The sequence below is a fragment of the Felis catus genome, chromosome C1 (genome assembly GCF_018350175.1).
Source record: "Felis catus isolate Fca126 chromosome C1, F.catus_Fca126_mat1.0, whole genome shotgun sequence".
Lineage (NCBI taxonomy): Eukaryota > Metazoa > Chordata > Mammalia > Carnivora > Felidae > Felis > Felis catus.
In genome coordinates, this window is record NC_058375.1 from 92784838 (window position 1) to 92811513 (window position 26676).

General features: G+C 34.8%; 1 protein-coding gene across 6 annotated transcripts in view; it reads left to right on the forward strand.

Moving 5' to 3' along the window:
• Window positions 1–26676, forward strand: part of GPSM2 (G protein signaling modulator 2) — a 47671-nt gene that overhangs the window by 8504 nt on the left and 12491 nt on the right. For 3 of the 6 annotated variants that reach the window (XM_023258955.2, XM_023258956.2, XR_006582830.1), the window contains exons 2-11: window positions 12021–12242; window positions 12626–12761; window positions 13092–13234; window positions 13775–13898; window positions 14007–14122; window positions 16882–17037; window positions 18158–18266; window positions 19445–19574; window positions 22084–22154; window positions 26173–26349. In XM_023258955.2, coding sequence (XP_023114723.1) covers window positions 12021–12242; window positions 12626–12761; window positions 13092–13234; window positions 13775–13898; window positions 14007–14122; window positions 16882–17037; window positions 18158–18266; window positions 19445–19574; window positions 22084–22154; window positions 26173–26349 — 1384 coding nt within the window. Of the gene's footprint in view, window positions 1–3353; window positions 3659–10647; window positions 10674–12020; window positions 12243–12625; window positions 12762–13091; window positions 13235–13774; window positions 13899–14006; window positions 14123–16881; window positions 17038–18157; window positions 18267–19444; window positions 19575–22083; window positions 22155–26172; window positions 26350–26676 lie in introns of those variants that run through there. The other 3 variants (XM_023258958.2, XM_023258959.2, XM_045033242.1) reach the window with 2 other exon arrangements.

A 26676-nucleotide genomic window follows, 5' to 3' on the forward strand; every position in this document is an offset into this window, starting at 1 on the left:
TGACATCTCGGAGCCTGGAGCCTGCTTCTTGTTCTGTGTTTCCCTCTCTCTGCCCCTCCCCTGCTCATGCTCTCCCTCTCTCTCACCCTCTCAAAAATAAATAAATATTTTTTTAAAATTAAAAAAAAAAATTGAGGCAATCAGAATTATATACTAGCTTATCTTTCAATATGCTTTTGTCAATTTCTAGCATATAGAAAAAAATATATATCTTTCTCTTCATTTCTGTATGGTCAGACCAAAAGATGCTGAGGGTTTTTGTTAGCAGTGAGGTTTTAGGAGCATTGTTTTTTAAAACCTGGGAGATACTACTAAGCACGTATATGTTCCTTGTAAAGTATTAGTTATAAGTCTTAATGGAGATTGGAGATTAAATTTGATGACTTCTTAATATTTTTTCAAACCTATAATTTCCATTCCATTTCCTGGTCCTGTCATTAAATTTTCTTATCCTAATGAACATAACTTAATATTTATTACAGATTTTATTACTGTCACACTGGTAATATATAAACTGCGTGTTAAATATGAAGTGGGTTAACTCTTTGTAATGTGGAGCGTAAATGAACACATTGTTACTAAATCAGAGAGTTCTTTCAGAATTAATCATTGAATCAAGAATTACTTGTTCAGTGAATAATTATAAGATAAGAAATGCTACTTTATTATGGAGATTGTAGATGAAAGAGTGACTTCTTTGTGTATACATTTCTTTTGGGAATAGTAAAACCATGTTATAAATTGTCCATACACAAATGGTGAATAACACTCTATCTTCTTGCTTGTTTTAATTATTTTTAAAATGTTTCTCTATGCAGTCTTAAATAAGGTATTTCACAATTCCATTTATTTACATTTGTTAATTTGACTACATGTATCCATTTTAATAAGTATGAAAATATAGTTTTAATGATTGCTAAAATTTGGAATTTCATAATCTGGATAAAATAACATTCCAATTAAGTTATAACTTAATTCAAAATTTAATTTTTTCTAGTACTTCACCTTCTGCCCCATTTTATAAATAACAGCCTAAATAGCCTAAACCACAATGTGGATAGGGGAAGACCTTTTGGTTGACAGTTTAGCTGTTGTGTAATCTAGATGTACATTGAAGCTATTGCTGTTAATATCTACACTAATAGTGTTAATAGAGTTTTATTATTAAGGAGGCACAATGGAATTCTGAACAAAAGAAAAAGAAGTTTGTTGGATTAATAGCTGCTACCCTTTTCATCATTTCTTAAGACACTTTCTTTTGCTGGCCAAGGGAAGGATAAGAGGAATAATATTTTGTGTTTTTTATGTGTCAAACTGGTTATTAATATGAAAACATCATTTCCTCTGGGAAGCTTGTCAATATTCCCAAAGCTAGTCCTTTCCACCTTCTACCTTCTTCCTCCTCAGGAATCCTTACTGCTCTGTTTCCTACTAACCTCTCTCAAACCATACTTGATTAACAAAGCAGTGGGTATGTGTGATTTAGAGTCTAGTTTATGTTATAGTTGAAATATTTATTCATTTATTTTTAAAAGTTTATTTTTGAGAGAGACAGAGACAGCCTGAATGGGGGAGGGGCAGAGAGAGAGGGAGAGAGAGAATCCCAAGCAGGCTCTGCACTCTTCAGCACAGAGCCCAATGCAGGGGTCAGACTCATAACTGACAGAGCCACCCAGGCATCCCTAATTGAAATATTTAAAAGGATGATGTGCAAAAGGAATTAGGCTTATTGGATGGAGAAGGGAAAAAATAGGTAGAAATGGAAAGATTATTCAAAGTATGGAACAACTTTCTAAAAGGACTATTCAAAATTAGGATTAGCTGCCTTAAGACTTTTCCGGGAATGAGGTAGTAAAATGTTAGACTAATTTACCTATAGTGTTGTTTATAACATTGAGATTCCAGGACTTAATAATTGTGTGTGTGTGTGTGTGTGTGTGTGTGTGTGTGTGTGTGTGTGTGTTTATAAATTACATCTATTTATGTATACACATACATATATCTTCTTTGTTTCTGTCAGTTGTTACCTTAGAAGATACAGTTTATATCTGATGTTCTGTAGTTTCTCTGTGATAGATCTGGGTATGGGATTCATTTTTATTTATCCTGTTTAGGACTTAGTGTGCTTTATCAATCTGCTAATTCAAATCTGTCTTTAATTCTGAAAAATTCTCTTTATCACTGAAGATTTTGCCTTTACTTTTCTTTGTTTTTTCCATCTAGTACTATAATTAGACCTCTGTCAGAGCCTCTCATTTTGTCTTCCTGTTCTCTGAACTGCTCTTCAGTGGTTTGTTTTTTTTTTTTTTTTTTTTGTCTCTTTAATCTATTTGTGAATGTCAGGATAATTTCTTCAGATATCCTTCTAGTTCATTCATTCTCTCTTTAGCTTATCTGCTGTAGTTTTTAACCAGTACATTGAGTTATTACTACCAATGTTCATAACAGTACTTTAGTAGTAGCAAAAAATCCAAAAATTACAATCCAAATGCCCATCAGTAGCAGAATAAAAATATATTTGGTCCACAGCAGTAAAAATATGCAAACTGTAGTTATGTGCAACAAGATGAATCTCAGAAACATAATGTTAAGTAAAACCACATAAAACTAAATGATATGATTTTTAGGCCTATATAAGCATTGTACAAAACTTATAAAGCAAGAAAGAATAATGAACAAAATTCAGTTTAGAGATCACCCTAGAGGGGAAAGGAAGATGTGATGGGTTAGATTGAGGCACCCAGGAGACTTCAAAGGCAGTGATAATATTGTTGTTTTTCTTAAATTGGGTGGTGTTATATAAATGTTATGTTATTCTACTATACACATATTTTCTAAATTTCTTTTGTACTTAATAGTAATAAAAACATTTTAAAGATCTTAAAAAGTAAAAATAGAATATGCTCTGAGAACAAAGGAATACAAATATAATCTAATGATCAGCACAAATATAGTGAAGACATAAATTTAAAGTTTGGATTTGACTTGTTCGAATAATTACCAATTTTTCATTTAACTTGTTACAATAGCAATTTTTAAAAGCTTGAAGTATCATAATTTTGTTTTTAGATACTCTAACACATTCTCCTAAATTTGTGTATAAATAGAAAATAATACATAAAATTATCGTATTTTAGGACGATTTAAAAAATTAAAGTACAGGCCTCAGATGAATCTCATCTATTCATTCACATCCTTATTTAGAAGCTGTGTGATGACAGTTAAGCCCTCTGCTGTTTTTCTCCCATGATTGACATGACAGCAGTCTGTGTGATTATGTACGGCTTGGAATTACTTTAGGTTATTGTTTGAAAATAGGACTTCAAGCAAAGCATCTTGTATTCCTTTTGCAGAAATGTTGCTGAAGTGCTGCTGAAAGGGCCAAAGATGCAAGGATTTGGGACACATTTTGAACCTTTAAGCTGTCTGACATTGACCTCCTTTCATTATTAATAAAGAAGAAGCAGGAGCTTAGGATGTATTAACACCAACTCATTAATATACTAACTGGACAATGTTCTGCAACAATTCTACATTGTAAAGAACTGGATTGGCTGAAAATAAAATAATTTCATATTTTACTCAGCTTATAATATGACTCGATGGAGGAAAATTTGATAAGCATGAGGGAAGACCATTCTTTTCATGTTCGTTACAGGTAAGACCACTACTTTCTTAGTGGGTGACTTTTAATCCTTATTAAACATGTATTTCACTCTGATCATTTCAAATTTAAATTTGAATATATTCAAAATATACTAGCTGTAGTTAGTATCTCCTATAAACTATATTTTCTTTTTGTTGTGGTAAGATTTTATATCCTTTCTATAGGAAAATAGTGGTAGAGATCAATTATATATTATCATTTATTAACATTTTTTGGAAGAATTTATGAGTAGTTACTTTATGTTTTGTAACTTATAATACAGGTATAAAAATAAAAATCTGTTTCTAAATGTTTGAGGTAAAAGCCGGATTTGTAATAGGACCATATGTGAATGACCTAATTTTTATGTTTCAGTTTTTGTTTGTGATCTTTTATAAGTGAACTTTTAAAAAAGTCAGTAACGGAATGGATGGGTACTTTCTTAACATGATAAACTAATAGGTTAATATTTAATGATAAAATATTAGTGACATTTCGGATACATTTAGGAGCAAAGCAATGATATCTTTTTTATTTTAAAATTTCTGTTTATTTATTTTTGAGAGGGAGAGAAAGAGAGCACAAAGTATGAGCAGGGGAGGGGCAGAGAGGTGGGGGGGTGGGGGACAGAGGATCTGAAGCAGGCTCTGCAGTGTCAGCAGAGAGCCCAATGTGGGGCTCAAACTCATGAACCGTGAGATCGTGACCTGAGCTGAAGGCAGATGCTTAACTGACTGAGCCACCCATGTGCCCCCGTCATTATTTAACTTTTATTCTAGAAGTTCTGGTCATTGCACTAAACTATATAATGAACATAAACATAAATATTAGAATGAAAGGCATGTGACCATTAGTAAGGTGATTAGAATACTAATAGATTCTTTAACATAAATGTCATAAGCTAATAGTAAATAAAACTTGTAGCAGTGAGGATTATTCAGCATATCTAATAAGTTGAAGGTGTTGGTTGCCAAATCCTAGATATCTTAACACACATTTAAGAAATAGATGTATTGTACTTTGGAGCAGATTTGTGTTAGGGCATGGTGCCAAGGAAGTCTGTATAGTCTGTAATATGAGGGTATTTCTATTAAAAATAAAAAAGTTTTAGGGGCAGTTGGGTGGCTCAGTTGGTTAAGTGTCCGACTTCAGCTCAGATCATGATCTCACAGTTCGTGAGTTCAAGCCCCATGTCGGGCTCTGTGCTGACAACACAGAGCCTGGAGCCCACTTTGAGTTCTGTGTCCCTCTCTCTCTGCCCCTCCCCTGCGCATGCGCGCGCGCGCTCTCTCTCTCTCTCTCTCTCTCTCTCTCAAAAATAAACATTAAGGGGTGCCTGGGTGGCGCAGTTGGTTAAGCGTCCGACTTCAGCCAGGTCACAATCTCGCGGTCCGTGAGTTCGAGCCCCGCGTCAGGCTCTGGGCTGATGGCTCAGAGCCTGGAGCCTGTTTCCGATTCTGTGTCTCCCTCTCTCTCTGCCCCTCCCCCGTTCATGCTCTGTCTCTCTCTGTCCCAAAAATAAATAAATGTTGAAAAAAAAATTTTTTTTAAATAAACATTAAAAAAATTTATAAAAATAAAAAAGTTTTGAATAAAGAAATGGGGGACATTCAACATAATTAAAATGAGCTTTTAATATAACTCTACCCTTTTGGGCATGGTTCCAGAAGTTTGGGAGTTATCTTACATGCTTTTTTCCGCTTCTCACTCTCTGTATCCATTGTGAAGTCATGTCAGTTTTATCTCCTAAATGTTGCTCGGAATTATCTACCCCATCTGTATCCTCCCTATCACTGTTGTGGTTTAGGCCCCCTTCATCTTCCTCTAGACTCACTCCATTCTCCATTCTCAATTCTCACCTCTTAGAAGCCATCTTTTTAATTTGCCACTAGGGGGCTCACTCTAAAAACACAGAGCTAACTGTGCAAATTCTGCTTAATCACTGGTGCCTCCTAGTCACCTGTAGGGCAGAGCCAAGCTTAACATAGTATACAATATCTTCCTTTTTCTAGCTTCTGTGTATTCCTTTGTTCTTACTTTCTTCCAGTCCTAGCCTTGCACTTTGAGCTCTGGTTTCCTATACATGTCTTGCTGTTCCGTGCCTTTGCTCATGATGCACTCTATGACTTGAATTATCTACTCTTGGAAACCACTTCCAAATGCCATAGTTTGGCTATGTGCCCTCCGTTTGCTCCCATAACATGCTTTGCATATCTCTTTCTTTGCATCAACTATATTAAAATTCATTTGATCTGTTTATAAGTTTGTGTCCTCTTTGACCCCTCCCTTTGACCATTAACTTCCTTAGGGCAGCCATGATGCTAAGCATGTTATCTGACTCATAGTGCACGTATGATGGAATGTATATTGAACTTCATTGGATATAACTATCAGTTGAACCTAGTAAGTAAGATTTTGTCTTGCTAAACATTTTCAAGAGTGGTATACTTCTTAATACTGTGTAAGAGCAGCAGGTAAGGAGGAGTGGATTATACATCTACCTATGGGAAAGTTAGATTTGTCCTTTTTCTATGATATAGCATAGGTCAGATATAGTTGTGTATTGGTATAGGACTTCACCAAATGAAACTTTAAACACTGTAACTATTTTTAGTAAGAATATGCCACAGGGGACTTGGGTGGCTCAGCCAGTTAAACATCCAACTTGATCTCAGCTCAGGTCTTAATCTCAAGGTCATGAGATTAGGCTTAAACAAAAACAGAAACAAACAAACAAAAAACCAAATCCCAATATGCCAAACAAAGCTTTAGCTTCTTCAGTGCTTTAGGATCAGCGTTCTGTATATTGATATATATTCTGTATATTGGATTATTGTATAATTGCAGGTAATACTTTTTATCCTTTATGTTAGGACTCATGGCCTGGTATAAGTTATTACTCTGCTCTGGTAAACAGGTAGCATATATTGTTTTATCCTTCTTGTTCTTTCATTTTGGAAGTCTTCATCCATCCCTGGAGAACATTCTGTGACACAATGAGTTTATAATTTTGAAATAGAATAATTCTTTAGACACTAAGGAACCTCCTGAGAGATATTAGAATACTTTATGAAATATTTTGTGACCTATTTATGAAGGTAGAGAGAAATGGAGACTGATAGTAAAATGAAGTTAGTTTCTAAGCTTTAAAACAGTATATATATGATGGGGGTGTCTGGGTGGCTCAGTCGGTTAAATGGCCAACTCCGGTTCAGGTCATGATCTCACAGTTTATGAGTTCAAGCCCCACGTCGGGCTCTGTGCTGACAGCTCAGAGCCTAGAGCCTGCTTCAAATTCTGTGCCTCTATCGCCCTCTGCCCCTCGCCCACTCATGCTGTCTCTAAAAAATAAACAAAAAAAATGTTTTAACAATATACGATTATTTTTAAAGTAATTATAATTAGTTTTCTTAGGCATGATAGTATTAATTTTTTTTGAAAATGACTCTTTTAGAGATACCTACTAAAATATTTACAAATGAAATCATATGCTTTCTGGAATTTACTTTAAAAGAATCTAGGGTTAGAGAGTGAGGATGGAAATAGAGATGAAACACACTGGTAATATTATATATTGGTAATTGTTGATGTTGAAAGATGGATGTATCAGGTTCATTAGTAAACTAGTTTCTCTTGTATTTCTTTGAAAAATGTCTTCGTTCCTACTTCAGTAACTTTCATATTGTAAAAATTAGACTATTGCACACAATTTGTAAAGGAATACAGTTTTGGTGTTGAATTCTTTAATTTTGCTAGGTAAATGTAGTGGTTAATATTCTTTCCTGAAGAGTATTTGAGGAATATTGAGTTTGAGGTAATGTTGAATAGTGGAAAGAGCATTGGATTTAGAGACAAAGACAGGATTTCATTTCTCAGCTTTGCAATCCTATGATCTTAATAGGTCACTCAACCTGTCTGAGCATCAATTTCCTCTTCTGTAGTAATACCTCTACAGTAATTCTCAAGAAGTTTATTTTGAGAATTTAACTTAATATAATATACAGTAAAATCACTTTTAAAACTAAGTTACCAATCAAAACTTAAATCTAAATCAAGGTAAATTTATACTACTTTCCCTTTTGCAAGTAAACTAGAATAGATATATGTGGTAAACAGAATGGATGAAAATTGTTTGTGGGAGGTAGGATTGGTAATGGAAAAGATCCATGCCCAATTAGAACACATGGAAGGTGGAACTAAGGTCTGTAAAGAGATTTGACAGCTATAGAAGACAGCACAGTGGAGAAGATGCAGAACACTCTTGTATTGAAGCCTGAGACCTCAATCCCATTGTTTATACTTAAATAGTATGTAAACCTTTTGAGGGGAGGGTCAAATTTGGACATAATCTGTATGAAATCTTTTTAAATGATGCAGCATTGAGGTTTTAATCCTCTCGCTTTCATTGATATACTATGAACACAAGAAACTAAAATTAAGGTAAAGGAAAAATCTAGCGTGGAAGAAAAGTGAATAGTAATAATAATTAAAAATATAAAAATTAAATTGAAATGACATGGGTTTGTGCAAAAAATGAGGAATTATAACTATAACATTTTGGCAAAATGAAAACATTTCAGTTAAGTATAGTAGTACTGTGCTTATTTGTAGTTATTAGGAATGTACTTTCTTTGATTCTACAACTAGTTAGGCCATTAGGAAGAATAAAAGAAACTTTGTATGTGGGATGTATTTTAATGGAGGTATTTTCCCAGTTTGTCTTCTACTCTGAGTGTGTTCTTTGTTTCCAACCCAGCTGGTAAACAAATGAAGTAATTCTATTCTCTCATAGAGACAGAGAGGATATGAAATTACTTTCTCTCTTACTATTTAATGATCTTCTAAAAAATTTATAAGCCAACCTGCCTTGACTATTATGCAATTAGATATATTTGATTTTGGGTGTTGGAGATTTTGCCAAAATGTTGACTTCTTTTCTAATAAAACATACCAGAGCTACAATATATCTCAGAATTAATCATTACTAGAGAGTTGGGGACTTTATTTTGGGAATTACTTACTGAAATAACTTTTCCAAGGTAGTTTCTCTTATAGGACATTCTTACTTCATGGACTTCAGAGACAGCTGAGCAGCCAGCAGGGTTCCAGTTTGCTGTCACTCTTTCTAATGAAATTATCTAAAATGTCTTTTTAAAAATTTGTAGCTATAAATTCAGCCTGCAGCTAAATTTTGTTACATACATAATTTGGATTGATGGTTCCGGTAAAACGTTGTGTAAGTTTCAAACCAGAAAGTCAAATATTTGTGGTGAAGATGTTTATTTGAAGAAGACACTTCTCTGGTTTATATGGATATAGGCAAACATGTTGTAAACTTCCAATTTTTACATGTCTTATCTATGAATAGCCAGTTCTGCCTTGTCCCTAATTTCCTGGCCAGCCAGCTAATCATCTTGAACTAATGGTGCTGCTGTATGTAACTATTTCTCTACTTCTCGTTCAGTGAAATCATGTGCCATTATTAGTATTCAATTGTACAGTGGCGTGTAATTTTCCTTAATACTCTGTTGATGGACATTTAAGTTGTGTGTGTGTGTGTGTGTGTGTGTGTGTGTGTGTGTGTGTGTTTTTGCTGCTGTGAATGTCCTTTCACATATATATTCTTGAATTTGTGTACATAAAACTTTAAGATCAATTCCTACCAGTGAAATTGCTCAATATATAATTTTCTTCCATAATTAGAATCATGCTTAAGTTAAAAATTTTTAATAGAAAAAGTATTTTATATGTAAAAATATCTTTTCCAATTTTTTTTCCTATAGTAATTCTTGAAAGTTCAGTGGTTTCAGTATTCAGACAAATAAAGACACCTAGTTTAGGTAGCCAGTCTAGCAAAAGAATCCTTTAAGAAAATCACATTTTTTACATAGTAGTCTTTGTACTGCCTCATTTCTCTTCATACACAAAACACAGCAATAACCTCATAAAACCTCAAAAATAACCTTTTTCTTTATGAAGTCCCTAATTTTCAAAAATACAGTTTTTTTAAATATTTAATTTTGACAGAGAGACGGAGCATGAGTGGGGGAGGGGCAGAGAGAGAGAGGGAGACACAGAATCTGAAACAGGGTCCAGGCTCTGAGCTGTCAGCACAGACCCCGACGCGGGGCTTGAGCTCACAGACCACAAGAGCATGACCTGAGCTGAAGTCGGATGCTTAACTGACTGAGCCACCCAGGTGCCCCTCAAAAATACAGTTTTAAAGGGCAGTTTTTACTTGTGAAAGATGAAAATTGGTTTTATTAATTTGAAATGACATGAAATATAAATATAGCAGGGGTGCCTAGGTGGCTCAGTCAGTTAAGTGTCCAACTTTGGCTCAGGTCATGATCTCACAGTTTCGGAGTTTGAGCACAGTGTCAGGCTCTGTGCTGACAGCTCAGAGCCAGGAGCCTGCTTCGAATTCTGTGTCTCCCTCTCTCTCTCTGCCCCTCTCCTGCTTGTGCTGTCTCTCTCCCCCTCAAAAATAAATGAACATTAAAAAAAATTTATAAGTAAGTAAATATAGCAAAAATTCTAAGTTTTCTGGTTTAACTGATTAATTTTTCTGTGTGCTTTATATCTTTCTTCTTTGTATATAATTGGTCTAATGTTGAAGCAAAATGTTAAGTAGAGGTTCACTTGCATTATTTTGCCTAAATCCATTAAGTGGGGGTGAAATCACTAGTGTAATTGTGATCACACTGTATCCTTTTACTTAATTACTTGAATTATAAAAAAAGGATACCTGGATGTAAAACTTGAAATTTACCTATCATAGATGACTACATAAATCTGCTACATAACCAAAAGTCTGCTTTGAACCTTTGCAATTGGATCTGTTAATCTTAGTCCAGACTTTTCTCTTAATCAGATTTATTTTCCACTTTTGCAATCCCATTTTAATTTATGGCTTTAAGGAACCTTGAAGTTTTATAGGCTAAAAGACAGCATCTGAAGAAACATGTTAATTGATTGGCCTGCTACTAGAAATACAAAAGTATAATCCTATTTGAATGACTTTAGGGTGAGTTGTGGTTTAATTTCTATTTCTTGTTAAAGCAGTGATTCTCAACTCTGGCTTATATGTTGGAATTACTTGGGGGTGTTTAAAAAATACTATGAGCCAGACCTCATACCTAGAGAGTGGGACCCAGCATTGAGAGCTTTAAAAAGCACTCCATATGAGCTCTGCTGTGGTGCAGCCAGGATCAGGAATCACTCTTCTGTTAGAGTTGTTCAAAGCTAATTCCAGTAAGGAGTAATTTCATGCTGCTCAACAAAATTAGAATGCTTGATGAGCTTAATCAGAGTTTCCCAAAGGGTGATATGTGTCCCTACCACTGGTGTTACATAAGGTAATTTTACTTTTTTATTTTAATACTTACATATTTGTTTTAATGTGCATTAGAAAATAAGTATCACACCAAACTCCTCACAGTTCCATGGATACTGCTTTGAAGCCAGATTTTTAAAAATTACATGTGCCAATTTCAAAGAAATTTGCCAAATTGTAGAAACACACTTAAGTGGATGATTATGTAAAATATAAACATGGCAGAAATCATAAAAATGTTAAACACAGTGGCAACTTTGGTAAAAGTCACCTTCTAAAATCTAGGATTAGAACCTAAAGTATCATTGCTTTTTCTCCAATGTAGATTTAAAATAACTTAATTCTTCTAGCTTTTAAAAATCCAGTGACAGACTTTGAGAATTAGAATTTCTGAAAATATTTAAATTACTGCTTTCTAACAAAGTCTCTTGTCACTTAGTTCTCTTATAGAAGTATGCCTTATAGATCAAAATACTTTGCTCCTTTTTTTTCTGAGGTAGAGATATCATGTGGTGGTAAGGACAGAAAGGAGTGTGTGTGAGTGAGACAGAGAAAGAGACAGGGATGGTAGGAGGGCTTGATGTATGGCTGAGTAGATCACTTAGATACCTAGATAGAGAAGAGTATTAATTATAGGACATCACCTTCCCCAGGTACCTGTTTTCTCCCACACTCTGAGGAAGTCCATAAGTCTGCCACAACTCAGAATACTTTAGGAAACACTACTTTAGGTTCTCTCATTGGTGAAGTGGGTTGCTCTGGGTGGGCCAATTAAAATGGGCTCCATATAGAGGTATTTAGCTATCCTATATAAAAGACATCTGGGGCTCAGAGACATTTGATTAGGCAAATTAGCTCATGCTATAAATAATAGTTTACTGTTTTATCAATAATGTATATATACTTTAATTATAGAGGCAGCTCTTCTAAGCAAGAGTAGACACAGCCAACATTAAAATTGTATTACCTGAAGTTAAAAATAACTGTGGTGCAGTTATAATATAATGTTGTAAATGTCTGTCCTATGTAATTTTATAGAATGGAAGCTTCTTGCCTAGAACTGGCCTTGGAAGGGGAACGTCTGTGTAAGTCAGGAGACTGCCGTGCTGGTGTGTCCTTCTTTGAAGCTGCAGTTCAAGTTGGAACTGAAGACCTAAAAACACTTAGTGCTATTTACAGCCAGCTGGGCAATGCTTATTTCTATTTGCATGATTATGCCAAAGCATTAGAATACCATCATCATGATTTAACTCTAGCAAGGTAATTAATTTAAGCTTTTTAATACTCTTTCTCCTTGAATGTTTCTTAAAAAATGTTTATTCAATTTAAAAAAATGAACTTAATACATTTTAGTGAGTTCTGATTCAGTAGCACTGCATTTTAAAACTTTAGGCTGATCACAGTGTAATTAAATGATTTAATAGTAGTGAAATGACACTAGAGTTTAATTAAATGAATGAAAATTAATTACATTTAAATACAGAAACATAAGTTTTACATTTTTATTTAAAGTAGGTTTCAGGGCTAATAACAGGTCCTTCTTACCTAAAGCATGTCAGTTGTCCTCTAGGGAAAACTATACTCTGGCTGCTTGCTTTATTTTTAATACCATTTGCTTTCTCCCCCCCCCCCCCCCCGCCCAGGACTATTGGAGATCAGCTGGGGGAAGCCAAAGCTAGCGGTAATCTGGGAAACACCTTAAAAGTTCTTGGGAATTTTGATGAAGCTGTAGTTTGTTGTCAGCGACACCTAGATATTTCCAGAGAGCTTAATGACAAGGTAATAAGGAATATTACATAGTGGGCCAAATGTTTTATTTGAAATTGCTTTGTGTTTTAATTTTTACTTAATTATTCTGTAGTTTATCTAAAAGTTAATACCAATGAAGAAAATATTCATAGAAAAATAGAAGTAAAAAATTTAAAATAGTGGAGAAAAAATAGTAGACATTCTTTCATAAGTAATCATTTATTTGGTTGTATGGATGACCATCGTAAACATTTCTTTCTCTTGACCATCAAGGATAATTATAAATAAATGTATGTGATAAGCATTATAATACCTGGCTTCTGATTTCAAAATGTAAACTCTGTTGATATCTTCATCTAGGTGGGAGAAGCAAGAGCACTTTACAATCTTGGAAATGTGTATCATGCCAAAGGGAAAAGTTTTGCCTGCCCTGGTCCTCAAGACATGGGAGAATTTCCAGAAGACGTGAGAAATGCTCTGCAGGCAGCTGTGGATTATTATGAGTAAGGAGCACTGATGCAGTCCTGTGGCCCACCTAAGGCTTGGACCTGCTGTACATTCTTTATCCAGTAATACGTTTTTAAGTTTGGGAAAGGTTTTAGAATTCTGGACTAGCAAGTAAAAATAAACCATCAAATCGCTGCTGAAATGTTACAGTGTTGGAATAGAGTAGTCCCCTCCCCAGGAAAGCTTTCCTTTAAATTGTTAACCGGTGCCACTTAGTGGCAAAAACAAGAAATATCAATCGTTAGTCTAAACTATTTGGAGTAAATTTAGTTTTATCAGTAGAATTTCATAGAACTTCTTAGCTGTAACGGTTCCAAGATTGACTCTGTCCTTGACTCTGGACAGAAACCTGCCTGAATGGTTCAGTAAAGTGTTCCCATTTATTTCCCATAATCATCCTCCATCATACATATACCTCTAAAATTTACACTATGACTGTAAGCTTAGAAATTTTTTTGATAAGAATTTGATTTGTAAATTAAATCAATACATTTTTTTCTCAAACGTATTTTTTCACAACTTTTGTTATCATTTAGGGAAAACCTATCACTAGTGACTGCTTTGGGTGACCGAGCAGCCCAAGGACGTGCCTTTGGAAATCTTGGAAACACACATTACCTCCTTGGCAACTTCAGGGATGCGGTTATAGCCCATGAACAGGTATAGTGCAAGGCTTTGAGGCCAGATCATTTTCCCCATCAGTGTTCTGAATAGTGATTATTCTTTAGTTTTGTTATAGCTATATCTAACTAGAATTTTCTGTTTCAGCGTCTCCTTATTGCAAAAGAATTTGGAGATAAAGCAGCTGAAAGAAGAGCATATAGCAACCTTGGAAATGCATATATATTTCTTGGTGAATTTGAAACTGCCTCTGAATACTACAAGTTAGTCTAATATTTCTATAGATAAATGTAAAATGAATAGTTATGCAGTCCTATAAAATCATAGACTTTGGGTTTAAAACTTGCTTTTTGCACATACTAGCAGCAGGAACTTATACTTCTAAGCCTCAATTTCTTCATCTGTAACGGATGATGCCCAAAAGCAACGGACGATGCTTTTGGGATTGTTGTGAGGATTGAATGAAAGAATATATTAAACATTTACTTTGCATAGGACGTGGCACATAGTCCTAAATAAATACTGTACCTTCGATTTAATCATAGCAGTATGACTCCTTTATATTTTTGTTAGTTTTTATCTTTAAAACTGTTTTTAAATGAAATTCTAAACTTTTAAAGTCTTTTAAACCTGTTTAGTGTGTGGGGTATGTATATTTATATGCTTTTTTTCACCCAGTTATGTGTTTGCAAAAAGCCACAAGAAAGTCTGGTAACAAAAATATGCCCTAGTTTTCATCAGTGATCACTTAATTCTTTTCCCCACCATTGTACCCTCATGTTGAACATTTCACCCACCCTCTCCTGCCCATCTTTGATCCTCACCATAAACTGAGGCCCCCATTCATTTGCCTGAGGAGTTGGCAAACCTAGCTTCTTCTGGGAAGGGTCTTTCTGGTCTTTAAATAGACTTGACACATAGATAATAGGAAAGTGTAGACTGTTTGAGATTGTCTGGTCTGTGCTTTCTAGTTTGGAGTTTTCTCTAATTAGTGGGGATTGAAGGCCCATATAGACCTTAGGCAGAAGCCAGTTTGAACCAAAGATACAATGATTGAGTTGTATTTTATTGTTAAAGAATCCAGTGTGAGAGGGTTTGGGATAGTTTGTCATCTAAAAACAAAAGGTATGGGGCGCCTGGGTGGCGCAGTCGGTTAAGCGTCCGACTTCAGCCAGGTCAAGATCTCGCCGTCAGTGAGTTCGAGCCCCGCGTCGGGCTCTGGGCTGATGGCTCAGAGCCTGGAGCCTGTTTCCGATTCTGTGTCTCCCTCTCTCTCTGCCCCTCCCCCGTTCATGCTCTGTCTCTCTCTGTCCCAAAAATAAATAAACGTTGAAAAAAAAAATTTTTTTAAAAAGGTAAAATTGCTTTAGGCCCATCTTAAAAACTAGAATGTCATCCCACCCTACTTTAAACAATGACTAATGGTTAATATTTGTTCATTGATTAGTTAGATATAAGTATCCTCCTAAATAAAATACATTATTATATAAGGAATACGTAGTTTGATTTTGATTTTAGATTTATTTTTTTAAGTTTTATTTATTTAAGTAAGCTCTACACCCAATGTGGGGCTCAAACTCCTGACCCTGAGAGTTGGATGCTGTTCTGACTGCGCCAGCCCGCACCCCTATATTTTGATTTTAAATATAAAAGTTTCTTATATTTTAAAGCCAAAAGATATGGAAATGTCTTAATTAATAGATGATCTACTTGTATTAAATACTTAAAAGTTCTGCAATAAAGTGGATGGTGGCTGTTTGAGTAAAGAACAGGAGTATGAAGTAATGAAACTTCTTCCCGCTGCCCTCTCCATAAGCAGGCTAAAACTCAGAACTCTCAGGACTGCACAAGAAGGCTATCTTAATGTTTTAAATCGCTATCCTTCAGGATAGAAAGCAGTAGTAGTAGCAGTTTGGTAAACCTACTTTAGCAATTGAATTTGTTCCAGAAGGACTTCTGAATATTTACAAATTATATCGTCAAAGAATAATGGTGTGCCAGAAAAATACTCCAGGACCTCAAAGCAATTCCAGAAGTCTTGCAAAAATGTTTGAGAGGAGGCAGTGTTAGAATAAGTGTGTGGTCTCCCAAGGTGACAGCTTTGAAGGTATCACCATTAAATATAAAATTTCAGGCTTGTTTGCTTAAAACTATATTATCTATCATATACCTATTTTTTGTGTAATTATAAATCACATGAAATATTTGTACTATTTGGCAGAAACTGTAGGAGTCCTTTAAGTTACTGGATCTAAAGCATCTGTAGGCTTAAGTGCTGATAATAATAATCAAAACAGTATTTACATTTGTTACCATCTCCTGTGAGCAAGATGCCATTCTAAGCACTTCATATATACTAATTTGTTTCATCCTCACAAAACCCTATGAGGTATTTTCCCCATTTTACAGACGAGGAAACAGAGAGTTTGAGTGACTTGCCCTGTGACAGAGCTAATAATTGCCAAAGTTGGGATTTGAACCCATTCTAACTTTAGGGTCCACACTCTTAACTGGGACACTAGGTTCTCATTGATTCAATGTGTGTTAGGTAGAATCTGGTTAATGTTTAAATGTGGTATTTAATATTTTTCATGAATCAGTGACTACTGATTGTACACATTCTACACATTAGAATTTTGAGTACTATGTTTTGAATTTTGACAAAATGCAAAGACAACAGTATAATTGAAAAGAGAGGTTATGTGGACAAAATTTTCTTACTTTTAAGCTATTGCCACTACAACTTGGATAGTTTTTTTAGAGACACTTGGTCTTGTGTCAGTATTCCTTTTCTCTGAAGAATATTTAATAGGGCTCTCAAATTTATTCTGAGAGTCTAGATTTGGTTTTTGTGTTTCCAAAACAACTTCATTTTGTCTGAAAGTAATGGAGAAAGTATGAGATATTAAACTCTAAAATAAATTTACTTTAGAGGCAGGAAGAAAAATGAGTGTTTTATTTTATGATTATTATAGCCAAAAATAAAAATGATCATTATGTAAGAATTAATTTCTTTTTTTAGAAAGACACTGCTATTGGCTCGACAGCTTAAAGACAGAGCTGTAGAAGCACAGTCTTGCTATAGTCTCGGAAATACATACACTTTGCTTCAAGACTATGAAAAGGCCATCGATTATCATCTGAAGCACTTAGCAATTGCTCAAGAGCTAAATGATAGGTAAGTTATACAGCTCCCTACTATAATTATAGTAAAATATAGATGCATTATTGAATCCTTAGAATTTTTCCTTTGTTTTTAAGTTTGTTTCCTTTGTTTTCTTTTTAATTCTTTTTTAAGGAATTTCATCTGTTTTAGTTACCTTCTCTGTACGTTACTGCTTGAAGGACTAGCATGTCATAGGAGTTTGCGATGGTCCATATAGCCTTGAACCAAGATCAATAAGTAGGTCACAAACTCGGTTGCCTGCAAAGGTCCTCCTGACTAGAACAGTGTGGGAATTGTGGTGATCTTAGAGATAAGGCCCAGCGTAAGGGGACAGCTGTTACTCAGCTCCAGCTAACTGATGCCAGGCAGGACCAAGGGTCTGTAATGTCCAGGTACTCCTCTGTTTTCAAGAGAAGCTGGAAGTCCTGAGTTTTATTTGAAATCTTCTGATTTTTAAATATTGGTGGCTATTTTTTTTAAATAAAAAACTGTATGATAAAACAGAATCTGTGCAGGCATTTAGTCTGTGATGTTTGCTTTAGAAAGAGATTTTTACTTCAGTATGAAGAACTGCTTTTCTGTAATTGTTCAAAATGAAATATGTTACTTCAAGAGGTAGTACATTCTCTCTCCCCAGTGGTGTTCAAACCTGGACTGAATGATCACCTGGTAGGGCTGTCATGGAAAGAAAATGGGCAGTTTAACTAGAAGACCTATTAGATTTTATTATTTTATAATAAATTGTATGTTTGAAAAGGATGTTTCCCATTTTTTGCTTGACTCTGAGTTTGGTATTATCTGGGTATTCTAATATGTCTCCAGTGATGTGATAGTATGTTCTTTATATGAAAGACCAAATCCAAGAGTGGGAGAGAGCCAAAGCATAAGAGAGTCTTAAAAACTGAGAACAAACTGAGGGCTGATGGGGGGTGGGTGATGGGTATTAAAGAGGGCATCTTTTGGGATGAGCACTGGGTGTTGTATGGAAACTAATTTGACAATAAATTTCATATATTTAAAAAAAAATAAATCCAAAACATTGTTTATACCATTAATTACTGCTAAATAGCTTTTATTCTATACACAGCTCTCCTTTCATATAACTATATCTTAGCTTTGAATTGTTTTGTAGAATTGGTGAAGGAAGAGCATGTTGGAGCTTAGGAAATGCATACACAGCTCTAGGGAATCATGATCAAGCAATGCATTTTGCTGAAAAGCACTTGGAAATTTCAAGAGAGGTATGTAACTAAAAAACGGCTGTCTGTGCTATGTGATTCACAAATTAGCAGGGGGGGAAGGCCTATTATTTCTCTGGATTTCTCCTGTATAACCTAGTAATAAATCTATGTTATTCCCTTGGCATAAAAACTGCACAAAGCATTTTGAGATACAGATCAGAGGTCTGTTTGCATTGGCTTTGATGTAGTAAGATAGGAAGGTAAGACCAGGCATAGGGGAATGGAAAGATTACTAAAATATGCCTCCTGTCTCTACATGGAAAAGTAGCATGGTATGGAAAGAAAAAACGGGTTTTTTTTTGTTGTTGTAGTTGTTGTCTTTTTTTTTTTTTTTTTTTTTAACATGGTTGTTATAATCAAGGATTTATAATCCAGATTGTATCTGTTCCTGGGGCACCTGGGTGGCTCAGTCGGTGAGCGTCCGACTTCGGCTTAGGTCATTATCTCGTTGTCTGTGAGTTTCGAGCCCCACGTCGGGCTCTGTGCTAACAGCTCGGAGCCTGGAGCCTGCTTCGGATTCTGTGTCTCCCTCACTCTCTGCCCCCTCCCCCGCTCATGCTCTGTGTCTGTCTGTCTGTCTCTCTCTCTGTCAAAAATAAATAAACATTAAAAAAGTAAATTAAAAAAAAAAAAAAAGATTGTTATCTGTTCCTGTTCCAGTTCTGCTTTCTGGCTATTTGAGCTTGGAAATCTTTTCTGAACCTCATTTCTCATCTGTAAAATGGGAAGAATAACATCTACCTTGCAAATCATTATAAGAATTAGAGATAGTGTATGTAAAAGTGCCTAGTGTAATATCTATTGCTGGCTTAATAGATACTATTACTATGGTATGGAAACAATATTCTAAGGAAATTTTATTCATGTGTTGACAACTTAATGTGTCACAGAATAACCTGCGTTATTATTAAATATGATTGTAGAGATTAAGAGCAGTTAGTATTTAGAGAATGGAAGTATTGGTAGAAGGTAATCAGCTTTCCTATTGCCATATTTTAGAAGCTTCCCTTTTCTTTAAAGCAACTATTATTGGAAAAACCCATTTCATTCAGTCTCTTAATTCTAATAGTCTGTTTTCATTTCTATTTTCTTCCAGTTTTAGGTTCATAACATTTTCAGCTAATCTTCACCATTGTCTTTAAATACTACTCTAAAATATAAATGCTTGTTGGTTGTAGGTTGGGGATAGAAGTGGTGAACTAACAGCACGACTGAATCTCTCAGATCTTCAAATGGTTCTTGGTCTGAGCTACAGCACAAATAATTCAATAATGTCTGAAAATATTGAAATTGATAACAATTTGCATGGTAAGTAACAGGTCTTCAAACCCAATTTCTTTATCCTCAATTACATTTAAATTACTCATCACATGTTAACCATCTCCAGAGAGAATATATAACTTAGGAAGCTCAAATTTTTATAATACCTTTTTGCTTTACCATAGTCCTGTTGATGTATCACTATAGAATATGGTATTTTACGGTTGTTATCTTGAACTTAGGAATGGTAAAGGTATGATAATTTTCTCTAGGGTCACTCAAATTTATAAATGTTTGATGACAAAATTAAAATATTTTATTGTTTAGTTATTCTTTTTGATTCAAATGTTTTTACATATTTGATTTTTGTTTAGCTCTTGTTTCATTTCTAAGGTTATCTCTTAGATGAAAATTAAAAGGTCTGAAAATACCAGTATTGAAATGTGGGTAATGGAAGCTCTCATTCAGTGTTGACGGTGATAGAGATGTGTTTACTCTCAAGAACAACGTGGCAACATTCTGGTAAAGTTGAGGATGTACTGAGCATATGATCTGGCATTTCCACTGCCAGTTACATACCACTGATATCCAAACTGGAAGAAACACTTGGTCGTGTCACTAAGAGAAAGAGACATTTTCAAGAATTTCTGTAATAGTACTGCTTATGATAACAAAAAATAAGAAGCACTCTAAATCTCTGTCCCCAGTAGAATAGATAAAGAATTTCCTAGTCCTAAAATGGCAGTCAAAATTAAACTACACATATGAACTTGGCTGAATCTCACAAACATAAAGTTCCTCAAAGGAAGCAAGTTAGATGATATATATAGTATGAGAGCATTTATTATAAAATAAACTAAATTGCTTGGAGATCTATACATACGTAAATATATAGATGAAACATATGAAATATATGAAAATATAAAAAATTATAGGGAGGAGGAGGCACATTTTCAGAGAGTCACAGAGGAGTTAATATGTTGATGGTTTATTTGTTAAGCTGGGTATTAGGTATCATATATTCCTTATGCCTTTAAAATATTGCTTAATCTTTAAAATATTGAATGGATATGAAAATGTGAAAATGGATATGAAAACATATTTCTCTATATTCAATGCTAACTTTATTGAAAAAACTTTTGAGGACCATGTTTATGTTTATTTAACATGTTTCCTGATCAGCATTAAATCTCTCATCTAATGTGATCTTAAAATGAATATGAGTAACAATATAGAACTAGAGGTGTTCCTTTGATTCTTACCTTGAAATTGAAGGCCGAAAGCCTTTTCCTTGGATTTTTACTTAATTAAAAAAATTTTTTTTATTGTTTGTTTATTTTTGAGAGAATGTGAGTGGGGGAGGGGCAGAGAGAGAGAGAGAGAGGGAGACACAGAGTCCAAAGAAGGCTCCAGGCTCTGAGCTGTCAGCACAGAGCCTGACACGAGGCTTGAACTCACGAACCGTGAGATCATGACCTGACCTGAAGTTGGATGCCCAACCGACTGAGCCACCCAGGAGCCCCTTATTATTTTTTTTAATGTTTATTTATTTTTGAGAGATAGAACATGAGCTGGAGAGGGCCATAGAGAGGCGGGGGATAGAGGATCTGGAGCGGGCTCCATGCTGAAAACAGAGCCCTATGCAGGGCTCGAACCAATGAACTATGAGATGATGAGCCAAAGTCGGACATTTAACCGACTGGTTTTTACTTACTTAAACTACCCTACAGTTTGTTTTTTCCCCTACTATAATCATTTTAGTGGTTTTTTTTTAAATTTGTGTTTTTTCCAGTTTGAGAAATATTTGACATACATGATTGTAAATTAAAGGTGTACAGTATGATGACCTGATTTATACCTAGTGAAATGATCACCACAGTAGGTTCAGTTAACATCCATCTTCTCATACAGATAGCAAAAGGGAAAAAAATATTCTTCTTATGATGAACATTCTTAGGATAAACCCTCCTAGCAACTTTCCTAAGTGTCATACAGCAATGTTGACTGTAGTCATCATGATGTACGTTCTATCCCTAGTACTTATTTACCTTATAACCTGAGGTTTGTACCTTTTGACCACCTTCTTCCTTTCCCCCTCCGTAATCCTCTGCCTCTGGTAAATCACAAGTTTGATCCCTTTTTTTCCTAGTTCGGGTTGTTTTTTTTCTTTTTGGATTCCACTATAAGATCATACGGGATTTGTCCTTCTCATTTTCTTTTAAGAGTTTCTGTGGATAGTATAAAACCAGTTATTATGAAATGCCTTTTCTAAATTAAGGGGTAATGTCAGTAACCAAAGTTAGTTTCCAACCAAAATGTAACTTCCCTACATCAAAGCATTTTAGAGGGAGTGTATATTCTATTTTTATGTAGTTGGTATGGAAAATTATTATTCTTAAAAAAATACATGTTTGTATGTTTCCTCCTTCCATATGGGCTTGTGTAACAGACTTTAAAATTGAATAATCTAGTCATGCTCAATTTGTAGTCTTAAGGACTTCCCATGTATTTGAATTTTTTTTTTTTTTTTTTTTTTTTTTTTTTTTTTTTTACAAAGGTGCACGCCCGAAGTTTGGACGCCGACACAGTATGGAAAACATGGAACTTATGAAGTTAACACCAGAAAAGGTTGGCAGCCTTTAGGTTTTTAAATTTCTTGAACTGTTATAATCAAATATTTAAGTAACTTTTAACTTACATGAATAGTTTAAATAAACCTTGTGTTGTATGGGTATCACTTTAAAATTTTCCTTTAAAAAGAATTTTTAAAAAGTACAGTCTAAAAAGAATGTGCCTAATATGCTGCCATCTGTTTAAGAGAAGCATTATGCATCTATATCCTTTGTAGATGCTTAAAACATTTCAGGAAGAATCTCTAAGAAACCTGCTAATAAAAATAACAATTGCTTCTGGGAAAAGGAGTGGATGTCTCAGAAGAGATACTTTGTACACAGTTTTAGTTTGAACTGTTTGAACATTTTAACATGTACGTGTATTACTTTTTTTAATTACTTTTTTTTAATGGGAAAATTAAAGGGTTAGGAAGCTTTTTTTTCCCCCAACTAAGTAACAGCAACATTATTAGTAAGTGATATGTATGATCAAGCTAGTTTTTCTGGTTGCATTTCTTAAAAGCATTTTCTTCACTAACAACTGTTTATTCAAGATGCATCTTCCTTAGGCTTTTGTTTTCAGTAACAGAGAAGGGACTTTATAATTAGAAAAGTTATTTTTTTCTTTTATAATTTTCTATTAAGTTTTTAATTCCAGTGTAGTTAACATACAGTGTATGGGAGTTCCAGGTGTGCAGTATAGTGATTCAACACTTCTGTGCATTACTCAGTGCTCATCATGCTAAGTGTACTCTTTAATCTCCATCACCTATTTCACCCATCCCCCCACCCAGGGAAAAGATTAGTGAAGAAAAGAAATCTAGGTCCTTTCTTCCACCTTTTTTACATTGTTAAAGCAGGCTGTTGTTCTTTTATGGTATATTTTTTAAAATACTTTTTATAAAATAGGTTCTTTATAATAACTTCAGAAAATTTCAACAAGGAAATTAAAATTATCAGTAATCCTACCCTCAGTGGTAACTACAAGTAATATTTTGGTATTTATTCATCTTGCATTTTCATGTGAATATTAATATTTTATAGATATTTTATAATGTGTAGTTATTATTTCCATGTTATTAAACATTTTTCTGCCCTATTATAATAGGCATATGATTTTTTAATATTGACATTTTTTGTGGGAAAAGTTTTCATAAGTTCAAATCAGCCAGATATATATAAAGTTTTTCAGAAATCCTAGTTAACTCCTGAAGGACTTTGTGATTTCCCCAGATATCTGTCTACATCTTATCTTGTCAGTTTGCAAATCTGACTAATCTGCAATTTAATTAATTAGGCTAATCTGCAATTTATTTATTTAATGTTTGTTTATTTTTGAGAGAGAGAGAGGGAGACAGAGCACAAGCAGGGGAAGTGCAGAGAAAGAGGGGGATACAGAATCTCTGAGCTATCAGCACAGATTCTGGCTTGGGGTTTGAAATCATGAACTTGAGATTATGACCTGAGCCAAAGTTGGCCACTTAACCGACTGAGCCACCCAGGCACCCCTGCAAATTATTAAGAGAAAAACAACAAACACCTTTTAAGTCAATTTAGGTCTCTTTTCCTATTTCTTGTAGGAACATACTAATTAGCAAAATTAATTTGCTGCCTGTGCCTAGCTCTGAAGTGGTACTAACAATAGATTTCATTAAGAAGCTGACTAGATTCAACCCTTTAATTTTCTAAGAGCCAAATAATGGCAAAGTTTTGTCTCTAAAATATGTTTGGAATTAGTTCTGTGTTTTCTTTCCCTCATAATAAAGTTGCGATTCATTATTTCATTATTCTCGACCAAGCTAAGAAGCATATGTAAAGAAAAAAGGAGATTCTGTGTTAAAGATATTTCTTAGGAAAGAACACAGTTGAAGGGAACTCTTGAGACCCTGGATGTCTGAAAATGCCTTTTTGCTACTCTCACATTTGACTGATAATTCTTACTATGGAATTACTAATTGGAAATAATTTTCCTACATAATTTTGAAGACATTGTTCCAGTCTGTATTCTTCAGTGTTTTTGTTGAGAAGTCCAAATAAGTATATAGGAAACATTAAAAATTTTTCACATTTCTGGGGCACCTGGGTGGCTTAGTCGGTTGAGCGTCCAACTTCGGCTCAGGTCATGATCTTGAGGTTCACAAGTTTGAGCCCCGCATCAGGCTCTTTGCTGACAGCTCAGGGCCTGAAGCCTGCTTAGCATTCTGTGTCTCCCTCTCTCTCTGCTCCTCCCCTGCTCACACGCTGTCTCTCTCTAAAAAATAAAGATTAATTTTTTTTTTTTCACATTTCCACTTGGGATTTAGGTAGAGTTTTATGGTTTTGTTTTTTTTTTTTTTAAGTTTATTATTTATTTCTAAGAGAGAGAGCGAGCATGAGTGAGGGAGGGGGAGGGAGAGGGAATCCCAGGCAGGCTCCAGGCTATCAGCACATAGCCTAATATGGGGCTCAAATCACAAACCATGAGATCATGCCCTGAGCCCAAATTGAGAGTCAGGTGCTTAACCGACTGAGCCACCCAGGCACCCTGAGTTTTATGTTCTAATAATTGGGCTTGTTTACTTTTCTCCAGTCAATAGACCCTGTAGTCCACCCCAACAAATAGTTTCTCCTTATCACCTGTATGAGAAAAGGAACAGAGGGGAAAAAAATAAAACAAACTTCATTTGTTACCCAGAATTTACCCAGATAGCTGGCTTGTTCACTCACTAGCTATCTCTCACTCAGGTACAATAGCCTCAGGGCAAGACTTATCCTAATTTGTGTCTCATGTGATGTAACTTTATAGACCTTTGGACTTACAAACACTTAAGACCGAATGTTAAAGCTGCAAATGTCATGTAGCTACTATACATACTGTGTTTTTCCTTTCCACTCAGTAAATATTTGTTTTTTGTTTTTTATGGTTTTTAGTCATTCTTTTACTATTTTAGGGTTTGGGGTTTTTTTAGTAACTTTATTTTTAATTTACATCCAAGTTAGCATATAGTGCAACAATGATTTCAGGAGTGGATTCCTTAATGCCCCTTACCCATTTAGCCCATCCCCCCTCTCACAACCCCCAGTAAATATTTGTTATATTGAGTCTGTTGTTTAGAGGTTAAGTATATTTAAACCAGGTCTAGACCTATATAAATGACTGATGTTTTCCCTGTTGAGAATTTAGTAGTTAGTGAAAACAAAAAATGACAAAAAAAAATTACTGCTGTATGGCTTAGATGTTAATTTATACCGTTAAAAATTCCACATATATCCAGAATTTCCAGTTGTAACAGATTAACTCACATCCAGAATAAAATTTGCTCTTTGACCTTTCATATTTTTATGGGATTTTGGCAAACTTTGTTTTCTTTTTTTTTTTTAATTTTTTTTTTGCTTATTTAGTTTTGAAGGAGAGAGAGACCAGAGTGTGAGTGGGAAGGAGCAGAGGGAGAGGGAGACACAGAATCCAAAACAGGCTCCAGGCTCTAGGCTCTGAGCTGTCAGCACAGAGCCTGATGTGGGGCTCCAACCCATGAACTGTGAGATCAACCCATGAACTGTGAGATCATGACCTGAGCTGAAGTCAGATGCTCAACCGAGTGAGCCACCCAGACACTCCTTACTTTCTTAAAAAATTATTTTGAGAGGGAGAGAGAGGGCACAAGCAGGGGAAGGGCAGAGAGAGAGAATCCCAAGCAGGCTCCATACTATCAGCTTAGAGCCCAATGGGGGCTTGATCCCACAAACTCTGAGATCATGACCTGAGTGAGAATCAAGAGTCAGATGCTTAACTGACTGAGCCACCCAGGTGCCCCTGTTTTCTTACTCTTAAGTTCCTAAAAGTCACCATTTTAATGTTTTGGTGATGAAAAATTCACAGTATGCATTTGGTACAAGCTGTTGAAAATAGATATACTGGCAAAAAGGAATTTATTAAGAGATCTAGCTGCACCCCACACTAGAGGAGTGGCAATGGCAGGTTGATATGATAGAAACCCAGAAATAGCTTTGGTTTTTTCATGCCCTGTTTTCCATATCTGTTTATAATTTTGTAGGTACAGAACTGGAACAGTGAAATTCTTGCTAAACAAAAACCTCTTATTGCCAAACCTTCTGCGAAGCTGCTCTTTGTCAACAGATTGAAGGGGAAAAAATGCAAAACTAATTCCTCCACTAAAGTTCTCCAAGATGCCAGTAATTCCATTGATAATCGAATTCCAAATTCTGAGAGGGTATGTATGAAATAAGTTTTTGAGTATTCTGCTTTGAGTACCTACACTTTAGTTTTCTTGTATTCATACTGAATATTTGATAAATTATATTAGACATTTAATATAAAATATCTTTTTTTATTCAAAGAAGTCTTCCATATTTCCCTATCTTTTCTGTCTTCTTCAAAGCTAGAAACTGTAGTTACTCCATTCATGGATATGTTGCTTCACTGCTCTGGACAGTAATTATTTGTCACTAATTACAAAAATACTACCTTTTAGTTTACTACAGTGTCTCCTAGTAAAACTGCTTTCATTGTAGAAGTTAGAACAAATTAAATTCATAGG